Here is a 16,370-nt window from a genome sequence, read left to right on the forward strand (position 1 = left end):
AAAAAAAAAAAATTTAAAAAAAAAAAAAAAAACTGAAATTTTTTTTTTTAATTTTTATTCAAAATATTAAGAAATACAATAATAGTATATATATAAAAATAATATAAACTGTTAATCTAATAAAATTTTTAAGTATTTGTACATCATGGTCGTATTTGTTGTACAGCCTTTAATATATGCAGATTTTTATTAAAATCAAATAAAATAGAATTTAATAAAAAACTACAATAATTCTATGTTAGTATATATTTACTGTAAATTAATTACTGTAAATAAGTTTTTAAAAAATTTATTACCTTTGAGAATAATATAAATTACAAAAAAGTGAAAAATTAAACCAGCTCTGTGCATTACAGTCTTTGACCTGTTCTTGTTCTTCCAGCATAACGTGATGGTTTTCATTGCTGAGCTCTTTTGGTGGTTTGAAGTAGTGAAGCCGGACTTCGTAAAGCCAAGAGACCTTCAAGAGATTAAAGATGGTAAGAACCGAGTCTTAAAAGCTCACTACTTTTCTGATGAACACTTTGTTTCAATCTAAAAATGTCCATCTCATGATTCATTCACTCTTTATTATTATGCTATGTTGTGATTGACAACCCATTGCTCCAATCTTACAGTGAGAGCGTCTCTTCAGCCAAAGAGTTCCCGCCCCCATGTGCCCATATCCAATGCCACCAAGCGAAGCTTCTTAACTCCCTCCCCTTCAGCCGACTCGCTGGCGACAGCTGCCACTCCTGACGGTTGTATGCGGTACTACTTGCACCCCGAGGAGTCCTTGTCTGTGTAAGTCTGTTTGAAGTACCTAATGATCTGTTGCACATTGCATTAACATATTTCACAATTGCATTACATTCATTGTTTTATAAAACCAATATTATTTTTTATATTTTTAGAACAAACAGAAGCCCCTCCCACCCGCTCCTCCCACTGCGGCAGAGACAGCAGAAGCCCGCTCAGGGGGAGGAGAATTCAGGTAACTACATCTTCTAATCAAACTTTCAGCCCAATATTGCATTTAAATTAATGAAATTTATTAAACTGATCAGTTGCCACTCTATTTTTTAATCTTTCTCTGTCATTCTGTGAGCAGAGCTCAGGAACAGGTCAAACTCTTTGTCCCGTATGGATGGACTCATGCTTGGATCACAGTTCGCCTGGATGGAAAGGAAACAAAGGTTAGGGTCAGGCCAAATGTTTTAAATAAAACTAAAACTATTAAAATCTTTATTATTATTTTTGTTTAACTCGGCTTTATTTCATATTTTTTTAATATTTATTGGAATATTTCCCTTTATTTCAAAATATTTTATAAAATAAAATAAATATTAGATGAAAAACTTATAAAACATAAAAAACTAAAATTTTAATTGCTCTGGCAATTGCCTGAAATAAAACAAGTTGAAGATGAAGTACTAAAATGACTCAAACTTAAACTGAAATTAAAATGAAAACTGAAAATTTACAAATACAGTAAATGCTAATTCAAAATAAATAGTATAAGAGTATATTAATAATTAATTGGGTGTGGATAGTCTCACCAAAATATATCATGGCGTGAGTAATTTTGTGAAATGTGACCCTGCAGCACAAAACCAGTCTTAAGTCGCTGGGGTATATTTGTAGCAATAGCCAACAATACATTGTATGGGTCAAAATTATCGATTTTTCTTTTATTCCAAAAATCATTAGGATATTAAGGAAAGATCATGTTCCATGAAGATATTTTGTAAATTTACTACCGTAAATATATAAAAAATTTATTATCATTAGTAATATGCATTGCTAAGAACTTTATTTGGACAACTTTAAAGGCGATTTTCTCAAAATTTAGATTTTTTTGCACCCTCAGATTCCAGATTTTCAAATAGTGGTATCTCGGCCAAATATAGTCCAAAAAATTGACCCTTATGACTGGTTTTGTGGTCCAGGGTCACAAATTGTAATGGTAAATTAAATACAAATGAAGCTACTTTATCTCTTTATCTCATATAATTATTTTCTCATTTTATTTGGAAATTGCACATTCTCTACAGGTTGACAAATCTCTGCCATTTTACGATTCATACAGCCCAGTCCTAGAATGAATGACTAACCTGTTGAAATCTCAAATCTCTGTCTCTCTTGTTTTCTCAGGCCGATCTCTCAGATGGAGATGGATTGGGAACGTGTATGTGGCGATAATATCAGCTTGGCTCGATCCATTAGCAAGGACAGTTTAGCTTCCAACGTCATCTCCATTACTCCACGACACCGCATCAACGGCCAGCCCCTCCCCCAGACACATCACTATGACAACCAGGAAGAAGAGGAGGAGCTACTAGCTGTGATTAACCCAGAGGACGCGTCTGCATCCAGAGACGCCCGATCCGAGAGTTTCTTCTTGGAACCGTTGCAACCTGCAGTTCTACGACCAAATAAGGAGAAAACAGGAATTAGTAAGTGGGAGGAGAGTGGAGAGGGGCGGAGTCAGGGACGCCGGGGGGCGTATACACCCACAGAATGCACTCTCAACCAGACCTTTACTCCAGTCGGTAGCATAGAGCAAGCAAGCTCTCGAGCGCAATCTCCCGGATGCTTCTTCCTGCACGACGACGTGGAGTGTGTGCGGGACAGTCCGCTTGGAGGCTGGGAAAACATTGCCTCGGATTCAGAGTTTGAGGAAGATGACGAAATAGAGGTTCAGGAGCAAGAGCTTTCCAAAGCAGTCCTGATGCATGCTGGAAGGAAATGCGTGGGACTCGGAGAGGAAGAGGAGTCTGCAAAACTGCGCGAGGATGTTTGCTTGCATGAACGGGACGATAAGGAAGACACGAGTGGACGGGCAAGTCCTTGCCCTAGCATGTTGTCACAGGCCAGCAGCACGTCGACCGGCCGCATGACAAGTTTCGCAGAACGCCGCAGGAATAGAGTCGGATTCCCCGATGGTTGCTACAGCACCGGGAGCTCGCAGACCACCACTCCTGATGGATCCGAAAGCGTGCAATTCCCTTCGGACGTGAGTCCGGGAACGCCAAGTGGCCGACCTGGCCTCGCTTCTGAACTCGTACACCTTCACATGCAGCTGGAGGAGAAACGGCGCGTTATTGAGATGCAGAAAAAGAAGATGGAGAGCCTTTCGGCACGGCAACGGCTGCAGCTGGGAAAAGCAGCGTTCTTGCATGTTGTTAAAAAGGGGAGGAGCGACACACTGCCACACCCACTCAAAACGGAAATTGGATTAAAAGAGAAACCGCTTGCGAAGGATGACTCGTGCGTTGAGGTTCTGAAAGCCCAAGAAAAAGACATGGAGTGTAAAGAAACACCGGTAGAGAAGGATAAGGACAATCGTTTGAGTGTAACAGGAGGGGGCAGGGCTTTGGGCGATGCGAGCGGAGAACCAGATCTTGGCGAATGTAGCCGCTCTATCGAGCTCCTGAACGAAGCGATCGGAGCGATACAGCAGCAAATGATGCAACTGTCTCTCCAGCAGGACTTGCTCATGAAACAGACTATCCAGTCCCCGCAGGAAACAAAACCAAGCACTGTGCCGCCCTTAAACGAACACCCGCCTGAGCAAACCGAGACTAAATCACGCCTCTCCGTGCAGTTCACAGAAACCCTTTCCACCGCGATCAAACGTCCTCCCAGGCTCAGCTCAAGTCGTACACCTCGGATGAAACCTAGCGACCTCAAACTGAGCAAAGATGCAAACAGTCATCCAGCAGTGAAACCAAGCACTCCGACACTGGGCGGCAGGACCCCCCGGGCTGAGAATGAGGAAGAGGGTGGAGCTAAAGAGGGTGGGCGTGACTCAAAAGGAATTATTCGCAATACTACCTTTAGACTGCAGGACTCCGCAGTCCAACGCGCCGACAGCCTCGACTCGCCCCAAACCGAACTCCCCACGGTGGAACAATCGCCTGTCGATCCGACCCAGGAGCGGAGCGAGTCCAGCGGCTCTGGAAAGGAGAACGTTCCAGTTCTGTCCGAGGAAAACAGAATGAAAGCACAGCTGATTGAAGTGGACCTATCTGACCTGGCTGAACCGTCTGAAACTAGCACAGAACCTGATGGTGAACAGAAATCTGGACTGGGCTTCTTCTTTAAGGTACCAGAGCATTTTTGCAAATGATGATGACAGCGATGATGATGATTATTATTTGATTTTTTAAATCTATTATTATAATATGATTCTATGTATCTATTTGTTATAATGCATTGTAAAAAATATTCTAAGTATATTGCATTATAAAATGTAAAGTTTCAGCCCCAAGAAGCGTTGTTTAATGTGAATTTATAAAACGGATAGTTCCGATCCTTGATTCTGATTGGTTGAGCCAAGTTTGAAGCTGTTGTAAATTACTCTACAAACATACACCTTTGTTTACATTTGTGTGTTGCTCGGCAACCACTTTGTTGGAACCACAACAGTTTCTGAGGAACTACATTGTTTGGCGGAAGAATAATGTTTCCTTTTCTGTATGTAGGATGATCAGAAAGCAGAGGATGAGCTGGCTAAGAAAAGGGCGGCGTTCCTTCTCAAACAGCAGCGTAAGGCCGAAGAGGCACGAATACGTAAGCAGCAGGTGGAGGCGGGGTCAGAGCTCAAACGAGATGAAGCCAGGTATCAATCACGGTCGATCCAGTGTGCCTCTGTGTGAGTAAATACTGTAGAAGGGCTGCAGCAGATACATTTGATGTCATTTGTGTGTTTATATCAGACGAAAAGCTGAGGAAGAGCGTGTGCGTAAAGAGGAAGAAAAGGCTCGGAGGGAGCTGATCAAACAGGAGTACCTGCGCAGGAAGCAGCAAGAACTTCTGGAGGAACAGGGTGTGACCAAACCACGCCCACGTAACAGGAGGCCACGCCCTAAATCGCTGCATCGTGCTGAATCTTCCTGTTCTACTCGTAAGAAAGCTTTACTTTTAAAGCGCCATATTTCTGACTTGACATGCACTCATTTGTGCTTCTATACATGCTACATTTGATTATAACGCCACATTTCTTCTCTCCAGCGGTTAGTCTTTGTTCTGCTCCCTCTGGATCGTCTCTCTCATTGGCCTCTGCTGCTACTGAAGGTGACAGTGTGGCGTCAGGAGGGGCCAGTTCACATAGGTGAGCGGGAACAGGGCATCATCAGTGTGCAGCCCACTTTTCTGGACTTAAAGGGATAGAAATATGCAAAAGTGTTGATTTTGTTATCATTTACTCACCCTCATATCACTCAAAAACCTGTGTGATTCCTTTCAAAACTGTGATAACATTTTAGTAGTTCTGATTAAGTAAATCACCCCTATATCGTTATGTCACATCATACTGTGAGTTGACGGATACCATCTAGCTACCTCAGAGCTAGTTTATTCATTTTAATTTATTTTTATTTTTATTAATTAATTCGTTTATTAATATATTTATTTTTTATTTATTTATTGTTAATTCATGTATTTTAACTTACATATTTTTTATGTATATATTTTACCACATCACACTTTGAGTTGACAGATACAGACTAGCTAATTCAGAGCTACTTTATGTATTTTCATTTATTTAAAATTAATTCATTTATTTTTTATTTATTTGTAGTGTATTTTGTATTCACGTATCTTTCTTTATTAATTTTCAATTCACTTATGTATTTTAATTTATATATTTTTAGTTATTTATAAAAAAAATTTATTAAATATTTATATTGTTTGATGTATTGTAATTCATAATATTTCTTTAATTAAAAATCAAAAAAATGTTTTTATCAGTAACTCATTGCATTATCATTCACTTCCACTGTAGACATGTGTCTACAGTTAACAGATTATAACGCATAATTCCCAAATGTAGGGGGGAATCTGTGGAATCTTTTCCCATATTGAGCCGAAATGCGAGCAGGAACATGGAACGAGACTGGGACAACGGCTCAACGGCCTCATCTATCACATCTGTAGCAGAATACCATGGTAAGTTATACACATTTACAGCTCTTCTTGAATGTGTTTATACCGAATTATGTGTTCATTCAGTCAAAATAACAAAACATTTCCGCACCATTAGCTCAGTTTGCATTTTTCCTTTCGGTCCTCAGGGCCCAGGTTATTTAAGGAGCCTAGTGCAAAGTCCAACAAACCAATCATCCAGAATGCCATCGCTCACTGCTGTCTCGCGGGAAAAGTCAATGAAGCCCAGAAGAACGCCATTCTGGAGGTGAGTGCAGTTTCTATGACAGCACACTTTCAGGCTGTTCAAACCTGTATGCTATCATACTACTCTACTTATACAATACATAGTATGTATACTGTGCATAGTATATTTGCATGATTTGTTACTATATAGCATTATTTTATTTTTTTATGTTTCACATACTTTTTCATGCTATGAACTGTTTTTCATACTTAAAAAAAAAAAATGCAGTATGCACTGAACCATTACTGTGTAATATATTAGATGATTCACACTGTTTCACATACTGATAAATAGTATACAGTATGAACCATTACTATACAACATATTATTGGCATAGATAGATAGATAGATAGGTAATTTACTATCAAGACAGTATTGCATAATAAACAGAATAAAAAATAAAAAAGTTTGTTGAGCACTTACTTACATTTATTTGTATCTGTATATACAGCTGGATATGTTTGAGTATGTAATAACTCATTGCCATAATTCCACAGGAAATCGAGCGGTGCGAGTCCAACCACCTCATAATCCTTTTCCGTGACGGTGGATGTCAGTTCAGGGCGCTGTACATATATTCCCCTGAAACAGAGGAGATCATCAAGCTCAAAGGCACGGGGCCGCGCGCCATCAGCCGCAAAATGATCGACAGACTCTACAAATACAGCTCCGACCGCAAGCAGTTCACCGTCATCCCCGCCAAGTCTGTCTCGGTCAGCGTAGATGCTCTCACCATCCACGGCCACCTGTGGCAGGCCAAGCGGCCGAGCACGTCAAAGAGAAAATAATCCCGCTTCCTATTGGCTCATCGGATCGATCCGCTGCTTTCTGATTGGCTACTGGGTAATATTCCAGTCTCAAACTGCCGTTTTGCTAATGAGCAGGCCTCCTAAAATCCTATTGGTCCACGAGATTCCTACTGGACTCCTGCTTTCCTGTTGGCTCACAAGCTGCCGCGCTCCTATTGGCCACTGCGCTGTGACACAAGCAGAGCTGAGGAAGTCAGAAGTGGGTGGAGCTTGATGTTTGATTGACAGAGTTAATGAATGTGTTATAGGATTACGTCATCGTTTCAGTGTTATTTTTTTAGGCAGGAATCTGCATGTGACACTTTTCTGTTTGATTTTACCATAGTATTAATTTACACAGGATCAAAAGACAACACTCCCATTACTTGAACTATGAATTATGGTTGCTATGGTTACACAGGCACGTGCGAATGTGTGTAAGAGCGCGTCTGTTTTTTTGCTTTTCTCATACCTCTCCATATGCTGCTGTTCATACTTGACAGTTTAGTAATGCAATGCAGTGAACACATGACAAGGGATCTGAGTGTGTGTGTGTGTAGATGTTGACCTTCAGCTCTTCATTGTTTTAAAATGTTTTATCATGAAATGCTTTTGTATTATCCATCTTTACTTTTTTCATGTATTCATGCTGGCTGCTGACAGTATTAATGTACTTTCTTAATTTTTCACTAAAGAATCAGATTGTCATAGAAACACATTGCCATTGATTGTGTGTGTGTGTGTGTGTTCAGTAAAGAATGTATGCACTCCAGGGACTCCTGTTGTATATGTTTGGATTGTACAAAACTTTGCTTTTTTTATTAGCCTATTATGATTTACCATATATTTATTTTAAAGAAGAACACTGAAATTTAATAAATTATACAACCAAAATTATGTCATGTGGTGTCCATTGTAACAATCTGACCAAAATAGAAATCAAAAATATAATATTCTTCTAACATTTTGAATTTAACACTTTTTGGGTGCAGCAAACTGATCAAAGATTGTAAGTCTATCCCTCTCAGCATAGTCTATAGTCTGGCATTGGCATAACTTAAGCGTCCTGCAAGGTCTGAAATTTAAGATAAGAAATGCCACTGTATGAGTATTTATTTATTTGTTTGTTTCTGTTTATTTTATACAACAGTTCAATAAACAATAATTGGATTGTCCATTATTTAGGCATCATTGTACATTCTGACTCAATTTCGCCGACGAAAATTTCCAAACAAAGCATTTTTGAACGAATCACGTGAATCAGTGATTCAATAACTCATTCATAAAGTGAACTTTGCTTCGTTCATGAATGAATCAGTCGGTTTGAACGAATCAATTGAATTAATGTTTCTATTCTACTTAAGACAAATCGCTACCCAGCGGTTTTAGTTTCACATATAAGAGAATAATTTCGTTGTCATTACATTATTTATGCAATTGTAATAACAAGGTAACTTGATTTTAATAAATGGTAAGATGGATTTTGTTGATACTGATTATAGTGTTCATTTAGATTTTTAACAGTATGTAACTGTTTTTATATAAATAATCTTTAAAAGGGTGCTTTAAACAAACTTAGCTACATGATGTATTAAAGAATGATTGGTCATATCTTGTGTTTTAAGTACAGTACAAGAGCCCGCGATCACCACAAACAAAAAGTCAAGTCAAAACAACTTAAATTTACATCACATACATCATTTACAGCGCAAAATACATGCTAATATTAGACCATTCTTACCTGTAAACGACTTAAATCGGCACCGATTATTAATAAGAAAGCATTGGTACACTAAACAGACAGCATGGTAACGTTACCTACGCTATGAGTTTTTACGCAGAAGCCCCGCCCACAGCGGAAAACGGACCAATCACCAACAGCCCTCTGCGAGCAGCTTTGGAATGTCAGTTGGTTTGTGACGTCACAGTCATATGCGGGTATAAAAAGCTCACGTTGATAAATCTGGTAAATCACTCGCGGTTCGTTGCTAGTTGCATAGTTTTCACTTTGCACATCTTGCAGCCAACTCTAGCCGTTTTGGGGTTTTTTTGGCTAGTTGCATTCTAGTATTTTTCTCACTTTGCATTTCTTCCAGCCAACCCTAGTTAACTATTTCAAAATGGTACTCTTTACGTTGCTTGGAGTAATTGCTTTAATTCAAAGAGAGAGGAAGAAAGTCAACAACACTCACTCAGGTCAAGAAGAAAATGCAGAGCAGAGTGATGTACCACCTGTGAGGAGTCCTGATGGTAAATGATATGTCCATGTTATGAGAATATGCCACTCCTTTTCTTTACTGGAGTCTGCACAGGACACTGCGTTTATTTTGATGTTTAAAGGTATTTTGGAGGACACAGTCAAAGTTCAGTTTTATAAAGTCTGTAACTTAATACAACACAACATACAAATTATACTACACAATTCAGAAACATAAACTCAACACATAATAGGCATACTGGACGTTGCATACTTTCAAGTTCATATTTTAATTTACACAAAAACTGAAATTAAGTGACGTTTTAATTCAGTGTAATGACATGACATCTAATTTAATGGCTGAAAGGAAGATCAGATCCGAAGATCAGAAGTCAAGATCTAGTCACAATATTTATTAAGTTACATGCTAAGGTTACCATGCAAGGTTTGGATGACCTAATTAATATTCACACATGCAACTAATTTAGGAGCTGTCAAGGCACATTTTTTAATGTTGACTGTTTTTAAACATTTCCCTTATTTAAAAACACAAGGCTCATGGTGCAAGCAAAAATTAATTAATTAATTAATTAATAAAAACATACCAGAAAAAAAGACATCCATGCATGTACACATTGACCAATTACTGAAAAAGTAGAAAGCAAGGCCTCCAAAAAGTCACTTCATAATTTACAGCAAGCTTAGCTGCAGTTAGATCAGTATCCATTAATATGGTTATAATTAATATAATATTTCATAAATGTTCTTTTTATGATTAATATCTTTTGGTTCATATTCTCCCCTTTAGGTCGAGAAGTCGATGAAACAAATACAGTTTGTGCCATGTCCAGCAGTACTGATGATGTCCCCCAATCTACAGTCTGTGCCCCATCAAGCAGTACTAATGACGTCCCCCAATCTACAGTCTGTGCCGCGTCCAGCTGTACTGATGACGTCCCCCAAACTGTAGTTTGTGCCGCGTCCAGCTGTAGTGATGACGTCCCCCAATCTACAGTCTGTGCCGCGTCCAGCTGTACTGATGACGTCCCCCAAACTACAGTCTGTGCCGCGTCCAGCTGTACTGATGACGTCCCCCACACTACAGTCTGTGCCGCGTCCAGCTGTTGTGACAATGTCCCCCATTCTACAGTCTGTGCCCCATCAAGCTGTACTAATGACGTCCCCCAATCTACAGTCTGTGCCGCGTCCAGCTGTACTGATGACGTCCCCCAAACTACAGTCTGTGCTGCATCCAGCTGTACTGATGACGACAATTCTGCCAGATTAAGTGATGACGTCTTGTTTTTCACTGCCACGTCCAAATTAAGTGATGATGTCTCGTTTTTCATTGGCACATCTAAATTAAGTGATGACGTCTTGTTTTTCACTGCCACGCCCAAATTAAGTGATGGCATCTCGTTTTTCACTGGCACATCTAAATTAAGTGATGACGTCTTGTTTTTCACTGCCACGCCCAAATTAAGTGATGGCATCTCGTTTTTCACTGGCACATCTAAATTAAGTGATGACGTCTTGTTTTTCACTGCCACGCCCAAATTAAGTGATGGCATTGATGACGTCCCCCAAACTGTAGTCTGTGCCGTGTCCAGCTGTTGTGACAATGTCCCCCATTCTACAGTCTGTGCCCCATCAAGCTGTACTAATGACGTCCCCCAATCTACAGTCTGTGCCGCGTCCAGCTGTAGTGATGACGTCCCCCAAACTGTAGTCTGTGCCGCGTCCAGCTGTAGTGACAATGTCTCCCAATCTACAGTCTGTGCCCCATCAAGCTGTACTAATGATGTCCCCCAATCTAGAGTCTGTGCCGCGTCCAGCTGTACTGATGACGTCCCCCAAACTATAATCTGTGCCAGGTCCAGCTGTAGTGACAATGTCCCCCAATCTACAGTCTGTGCCCCATCAAGCTGTACTAATGACGTCCCCCAATCTACAGTCTGTGCCGCGTCCAGCTGTAGTGATGACGTCCCCCAATGTGCAGCCTGTGCCCTGTTAGACTGTAAAGATGACTCCCTCCAAGCGTCAGTCCGTTTTGTAGCTGACTTGAGTGTCCACGAAACATTAGACTGTAGATCTATGTCCCCCAAGCTTCAGCCTGTGCAGCGCCTGACTGTAGTGTTGATGCTTCCCAAGCTACAGTTTGACGCTGTGCCACCTCAGTCAAGCCAGCTACAGGATGATGAGACAATTATTGGTCAGTTTGCTACCTAAACATAATCCAACACACACACTTTAATCAGCAGTTCAGCAGTTTATGCTTCAAATTGACTTTAATATACACTTTGTTTGAGGGTAGTTGATAACTAACATGGCAATTAACTTAATTTAAATGTATTTAAATTGTATTTATGTATGACTAGTACAGGTCACTTAAATAGTTTTTAGTGTGACAAATGATTTTTTAAAGGCACAAATATTCAATGTAGTATCTCAATTATTATATTTTTTCTCAATTAATTCTAGCTTTTTAATAGATGAAGTGCTGTCACTGATTGACATTTTATGTTAACATCTCTTATTTATCTTTTAACAGTCATCAGTTCACGTCGTTATGAAATCAGAGGTCATCTGGGTGAAGGAGGCTTTGGAACTGTTTATGCGGCGACTCTGGACTTTGGATGATGGCCTACAGGTATCCATTTGCATTACTTACAATATTTATCTAGCTAATAATTTTTGTCCTATTATACTTGTCTCACTCTCTCCTTTGCAAGCACTCTTAGTGTATCTTATATTCACTATTTAAAGCTCTTGGTCTGTCAGACCTCTTTACACATGCTCTGCATGCTTAGAATATAAATTCATGAAAATGTCCATGTCTGTTCAGGGTTAATGATTGAAATGATGTGAACTCTGCTCACAAATGAAATGTAAATCTTACACGCATCTCTTTTTGTTTTGTTGATTAGGTGGCAGTAAAATTTGCCTCCATCTGGGAAACGAAAATCATCTGCATTGTAAGTAGGCTATGTTCTCCTCTCAGTCACTGTTTTCAATTTTAAACATCTCATATTAACAGTGATAACAGACTCTAAATGATTTTTCAGAAGGCAATCTGCCATTATCAACGGTTTGTCCAGGACCGTTTTAAACCTTTTTTCCATCTAACCATCATAACAACTCTCTTTCTTCTAGGACGGTTATTCCGAACCTCTTCCACTGGAGGTCGCTTTGCAAATTCTTGCAAATAAAGGCCCCAGGGTTCAGGAAATCATCCAGCTTCTGGACTGGCAGGTGGAGCCTGACTATTACTTTATGGTCCTAGAGCGGCCCATGCCCTGTCTGTCCTTGTATGAATATTTAAAGTGCTACAAGGGCACCATGGAAGAGGATGTGGCACGAGTTATAATGCACCAGGCAATATTCACAGCTTGAACATGCTGCCTGCGTGGAATGTTGCACCGGGACATTAAGCTGGAAAACCTTCTGATTAACCCGGAAACATTCGAAGTCAAATTAATTGACTTTGGGTGCGGTGAATTCCTCACCGACACGGGTTACACGATGCTGGTATGTATGATACCTCAAAGCTGGAAAGTGGGTCTCAGACTCCGTTGATGAGTTGAAGGCCGTTCACACAGGACTCTGAGTGAATCAAGCTCTCATGAAGCATCATGGAATGGGATCCACTGTTCTGAGTCACATTAATTCTTGCATAGTAATGGTTATTCAATTAAAAATGCTATGTTAATGGAAACAAAATCTCTTTCATCCAGGCACAACAGAGTACTGCCCTCCCGAGTATTACATGACCGGCAAGTACCACGGGGAACCAGCGACAGTGTGGTCACTCGGGATCCTCATGTTTGTAATGCGGTGTAGTGGATTTTCCAAAAAGACGAGACCTGCGCAAGATCAACAGTAACACCTGGACCAAAGATGACTTGTCGAAAGAATTTTATTCGCTGCTGTCTGCAAATTGATCCGAAGCAGCGGATTGAACTGGAGAAACTCCATGAATGGTTTGTGGTAAATACAAAATCATTTTGATGATTTTGAAGTATTTTTTATTTGTTTTGGTTTAATTATCAGACTATAGACATTAGCTTTCTTACCTTTTGCTGCAAGTGTCATATAGTGAGGTGACAAATTTTAGCGCTGTATGTTCATACCTTCTGATTCTGATACATTTTTACTTATGTTCTTCAATTTCCATTGTTTTTTACTTTAAATATGCTGCCTCTCTTTGTTAGTTTTTATATGTTGTATAATGTTTTTAAACCATAAACCTGATTTCTGTTTTAGTTTCAGATTGCAGACAAGAAAAAATGAGGGGGAAAAAAAGAAAATAGTGTAAGTAATGACAGGAAAATGATAGGAAGCTCAGCGACAGCCATGACAGGAAGTAAATGCTGTTTCAAGCCCCCAGAAATTATGTTGCAGAAGTGGAGAAATGTACTCTGATGAAAATATTCATATTCATGAAAATATTAAATATATTTTTCTATTTCTAAAATATAATAACAAATAAATAGCCTAAATAAATATAAAGAGGTGTGTACAAATATAAATAAATATAAAAAGGTGCACTGCTATGTAATATTATATTTATTAATATAAAAAGCATTTTTATTATTTTATTTAACATTTTATTATGAAAATAAAAAGAGATTTTGGTAAAGTTTTTATTTTTTTAAATACATTTTGGTATTGTCTTTTATCGCCAACGATGTTATTGTTTATTGACCTTATTGTTGTCTCGTCATCTTTTCGCTTTTGTCAAAAAGCTTGTCAATGAACATTTTTCGTCTACACTGTAAAAAAAATTCAGTAGTTTTTACAAAATAATTTTGGCAGCTGTGGTTGCCAGAATAATTTTGTAAAAAATACAGAAAAACTGTAAACACATTTACGGCCAAAAACTGTACATTTTACAGTATAAAACTGTAATTTACAAACAAGAAAATTTGAATGTAAACCAGTAAATTCAACAATGCACACTGCTATTAAAATCTGTTTTGTACCTTTAACATACTGACAACCACCATAATAATGCAGGTGGTAAAAGAGAAAGCCACATGAAGAATCAAAGCTCATCACAAGTAGTTTCGCCACAAGCAGAAGCATATGCTAATATATAGAAGGTGCACAGAGTCATTCATGGAAACACAAAACACCATCATGGTAACACACATGATACTTAAATAATGCATTAAACTTTCATTAAACGACAGAAGATGTAACATAAAGCCCAAATATACATAACTAATAACAAAAACTATTTAAAATAACATGATTATTTAAACAAAATACTTTCAAATGTGGAGTGTCATGCAGGGAATTCTGGGAATATCAGTTTACAGTTTTTGACTGTAAATTATACATTGATTTATTATGTTTACTTCTAAAAACTGTAAAATTAACAGCATTTTACTGTAAAATTACATGAAATGTCTGGTTAGATATTTTACAGTTTTTCCCTGTATATAGTACGGGAACTTACTGTTAACCTATTAAAAGTTTTTTTCAGTAGCGTTTTTACGAAATTTTACAGTTAAAATTACACTTATTTTTTACAGTGTAGTTTTCGTTAACAAAATTAACTCTACTGTGAAGCAGCCTTCCACACATAAACAAAACTTGAAACCTCTGTCGATGATGATTTGGATACAACTGTGAATATAACAAGTCTTTGGTAGCTGTAATATTAATTTGGTCAAAAACAGTGGGTACCAGATTTGCAGATGCAGTTTTTTTTACTTTTGTTCTATGAAAAGAGCATCATGAACATTCTGCTAAAATGTTCCTCAGAAGAACAGGTTTGGACCGACATGAGAGCATTCTTATTACTTTTTTTATTGTGAACTGACCATTTATATTTCACTGAGGTCACTTTTCTTACTGAAAAACAGCCTGGTCCACTGAGCCGGTTCCTGCTGGTCTGATGGTTTTAGAGGGGATTTTGGTCACTTTTCCTGCTGACCAACAAGTTAAACCAGCAAACCCAGTCAGGATGGTTTTTCAGCAGGTTGTTTATTGTCTAAATGATCACAGGTAAAATATTTACTATTAATAATAAATAGTTGTGGTTTGAATGTGAAAGCTCAGTGAGAGTTCAGTGCCACAATGCAGCATTTGCTCACTGCAGAAGTCAGACTTGTAGAGGTGAGTGTAGGCTATGTGAAGAGGGTCGAGCATCAGTGTCTTTGTTTTTGATGTTTGCTACTGACAGCCAGTGACAAAAGACAAAAACCCTCCCATTTCTGAGCACATAGAAGACAAAAGAAACAGTTGCAGAAACGTAGTAAGGACATCGGTAAGGACACCTGTAGCATCGTAAAACTGAAGTTGAGCCACTGATGTCACATGGACTGTTTTACCGATGTCCTTACTACGTTTCTGTGTCTGGGAACATTTCAGTTGCGTTGCTGTCTATGCAGGGTCTGAGAGCTCTCACATTTCATCAAAAATATCTTAATTTGTGTTCCGAAGATGAACGAAGGTCTTACGGGTTTGGAACGACATGAGGGTGAGTAATTAATGACAGAATTTTCATTTTGGGGTTAACTAACCCTTTAAGGTATATGCTACAGTATGTTGTGTATCACTAGACTTGTATACCATGATTTAATGCATATAGAACAACAGCATGAAAACATTTAAACATTATGCTTAGACTATAATGAATACTAATCTTTTTTTTTTCTTTTAAATGTTTTAGTTGGACATCAAAACATTCAGTAATGTTTTTATAACTTAATGAGAACGTTAGCAAAATGTTCTTAAAACATATTGTCAGTCAAGCTTTTGGCATAATGTTTCATAAAGCTCTTAAACTGGTCGGCTAAACCAGGGTTTTTCAAACCTGTCCTGGAGGCCCCCCAGCCCTGCATATTTTGTATGTCTCCTTCATCTAACACACCTGATTCAACTCATCAGCTCATTAGTAGAGACTGCAAGACCTGAATTGGGTGTGTCTGATAAGGCCTGGGACACACTAGACGATTTTCAAATCTTAAACGATTTTAAAACCATGGGGGACCACAGACATGAAGACAGTTCAACCGATTTTTAGCCTTATAATCCTCTGAACGCACACACTAGACGATTCGACCAGACCGCGAGACCACACACTTGATTGTAGGAACGATTTCACAGTGAGACATGATCTCACGGACACTCGCGAGATCAAACGTGGCTAGAGAAGAAAAACAAAGAGGACAATCAACATTGTCAGCTGGCGCGCGTTCTGTTTCACAGTGAAAAACAAAGT

General features: G+C 38.7%; 1 protein-coding gene and 1 pseudogene across 1 annotated transcript in view; both read left to right on the plus strand.

Moving 5' to 3' along the window:
- Positions 1-7,660, plus strand: part of LOC107705949 (calmodulin-regulated spectrin-associated protein 1-B-like) — a 22,610-nt gene extending 14,950 nt beyond the window's left edge. Inside the window, exons 10-20 of the mRNA XM_016509484.1 lie at positions 383-479; positions 618-783; positions 894-973; positions 1,091-1,175; positions 2,134-4,087; positions 4,467-4,603; positions 4,701-4,888; positions 4,996-5,095; positions 5,816-5,931; positions 6,057-6,175; positions 6,652-7,660. Coding sequence (XP_016364970.1) covers positions 383-479; positions 618-783; positions 894-973; positions 1,091-1,175; positions 2,134-4,087; positions 4,467-4,603; positions 4,701-4,888; positions 4,996-5,095; positions 5,816-5,931; positions 6,057-6,175; positions 6,652-6,942 — 3,333 coding nt within the window. The 3' untranslated portion in view covers positions 6,943-7,660. The remainder of the gene's footprint in view (positions 1-382; positions 480-617; positions 784-893; positions 974-1,090; positions 1,176-2,133; positions 4,088-4,466; positions 4,604-4,700; positions 4,889-4,995; positions 5,096-5,815; positions 5,932-6,056; positions 6,176-6,651) is intronic.
- A 3,573-nt stretch (positions 7,661-11,233) lies between these two features.
- LOC107705950 (serine/threonine-protein kinase pim-3-like) lies at positions 11,234-13,429 on the plus strand (annotated as a pseudogene).
- The last annotated feature ends 2,941 nt before the right edge of the window (positions 13,430-16,370 follow it).

This window comes from Sinocyclocheilus rhinocerous, unplaced genomic scaffold, assembly GCF_001515625.1.
Source record: "Sinocyclocheilus rhinocerous isolate Xijiao unplaced genomic scaffold, SAMN03320098_v1.1 scaffold1045, whole genome shotgun sequence".
NCBI lineage: Eukaryota > Metazoa > Chordata > Actinopteri > Cypriniformes > Cyprinidae > Sinocyclocheilus > Sinocyclocheilus rhinocerous.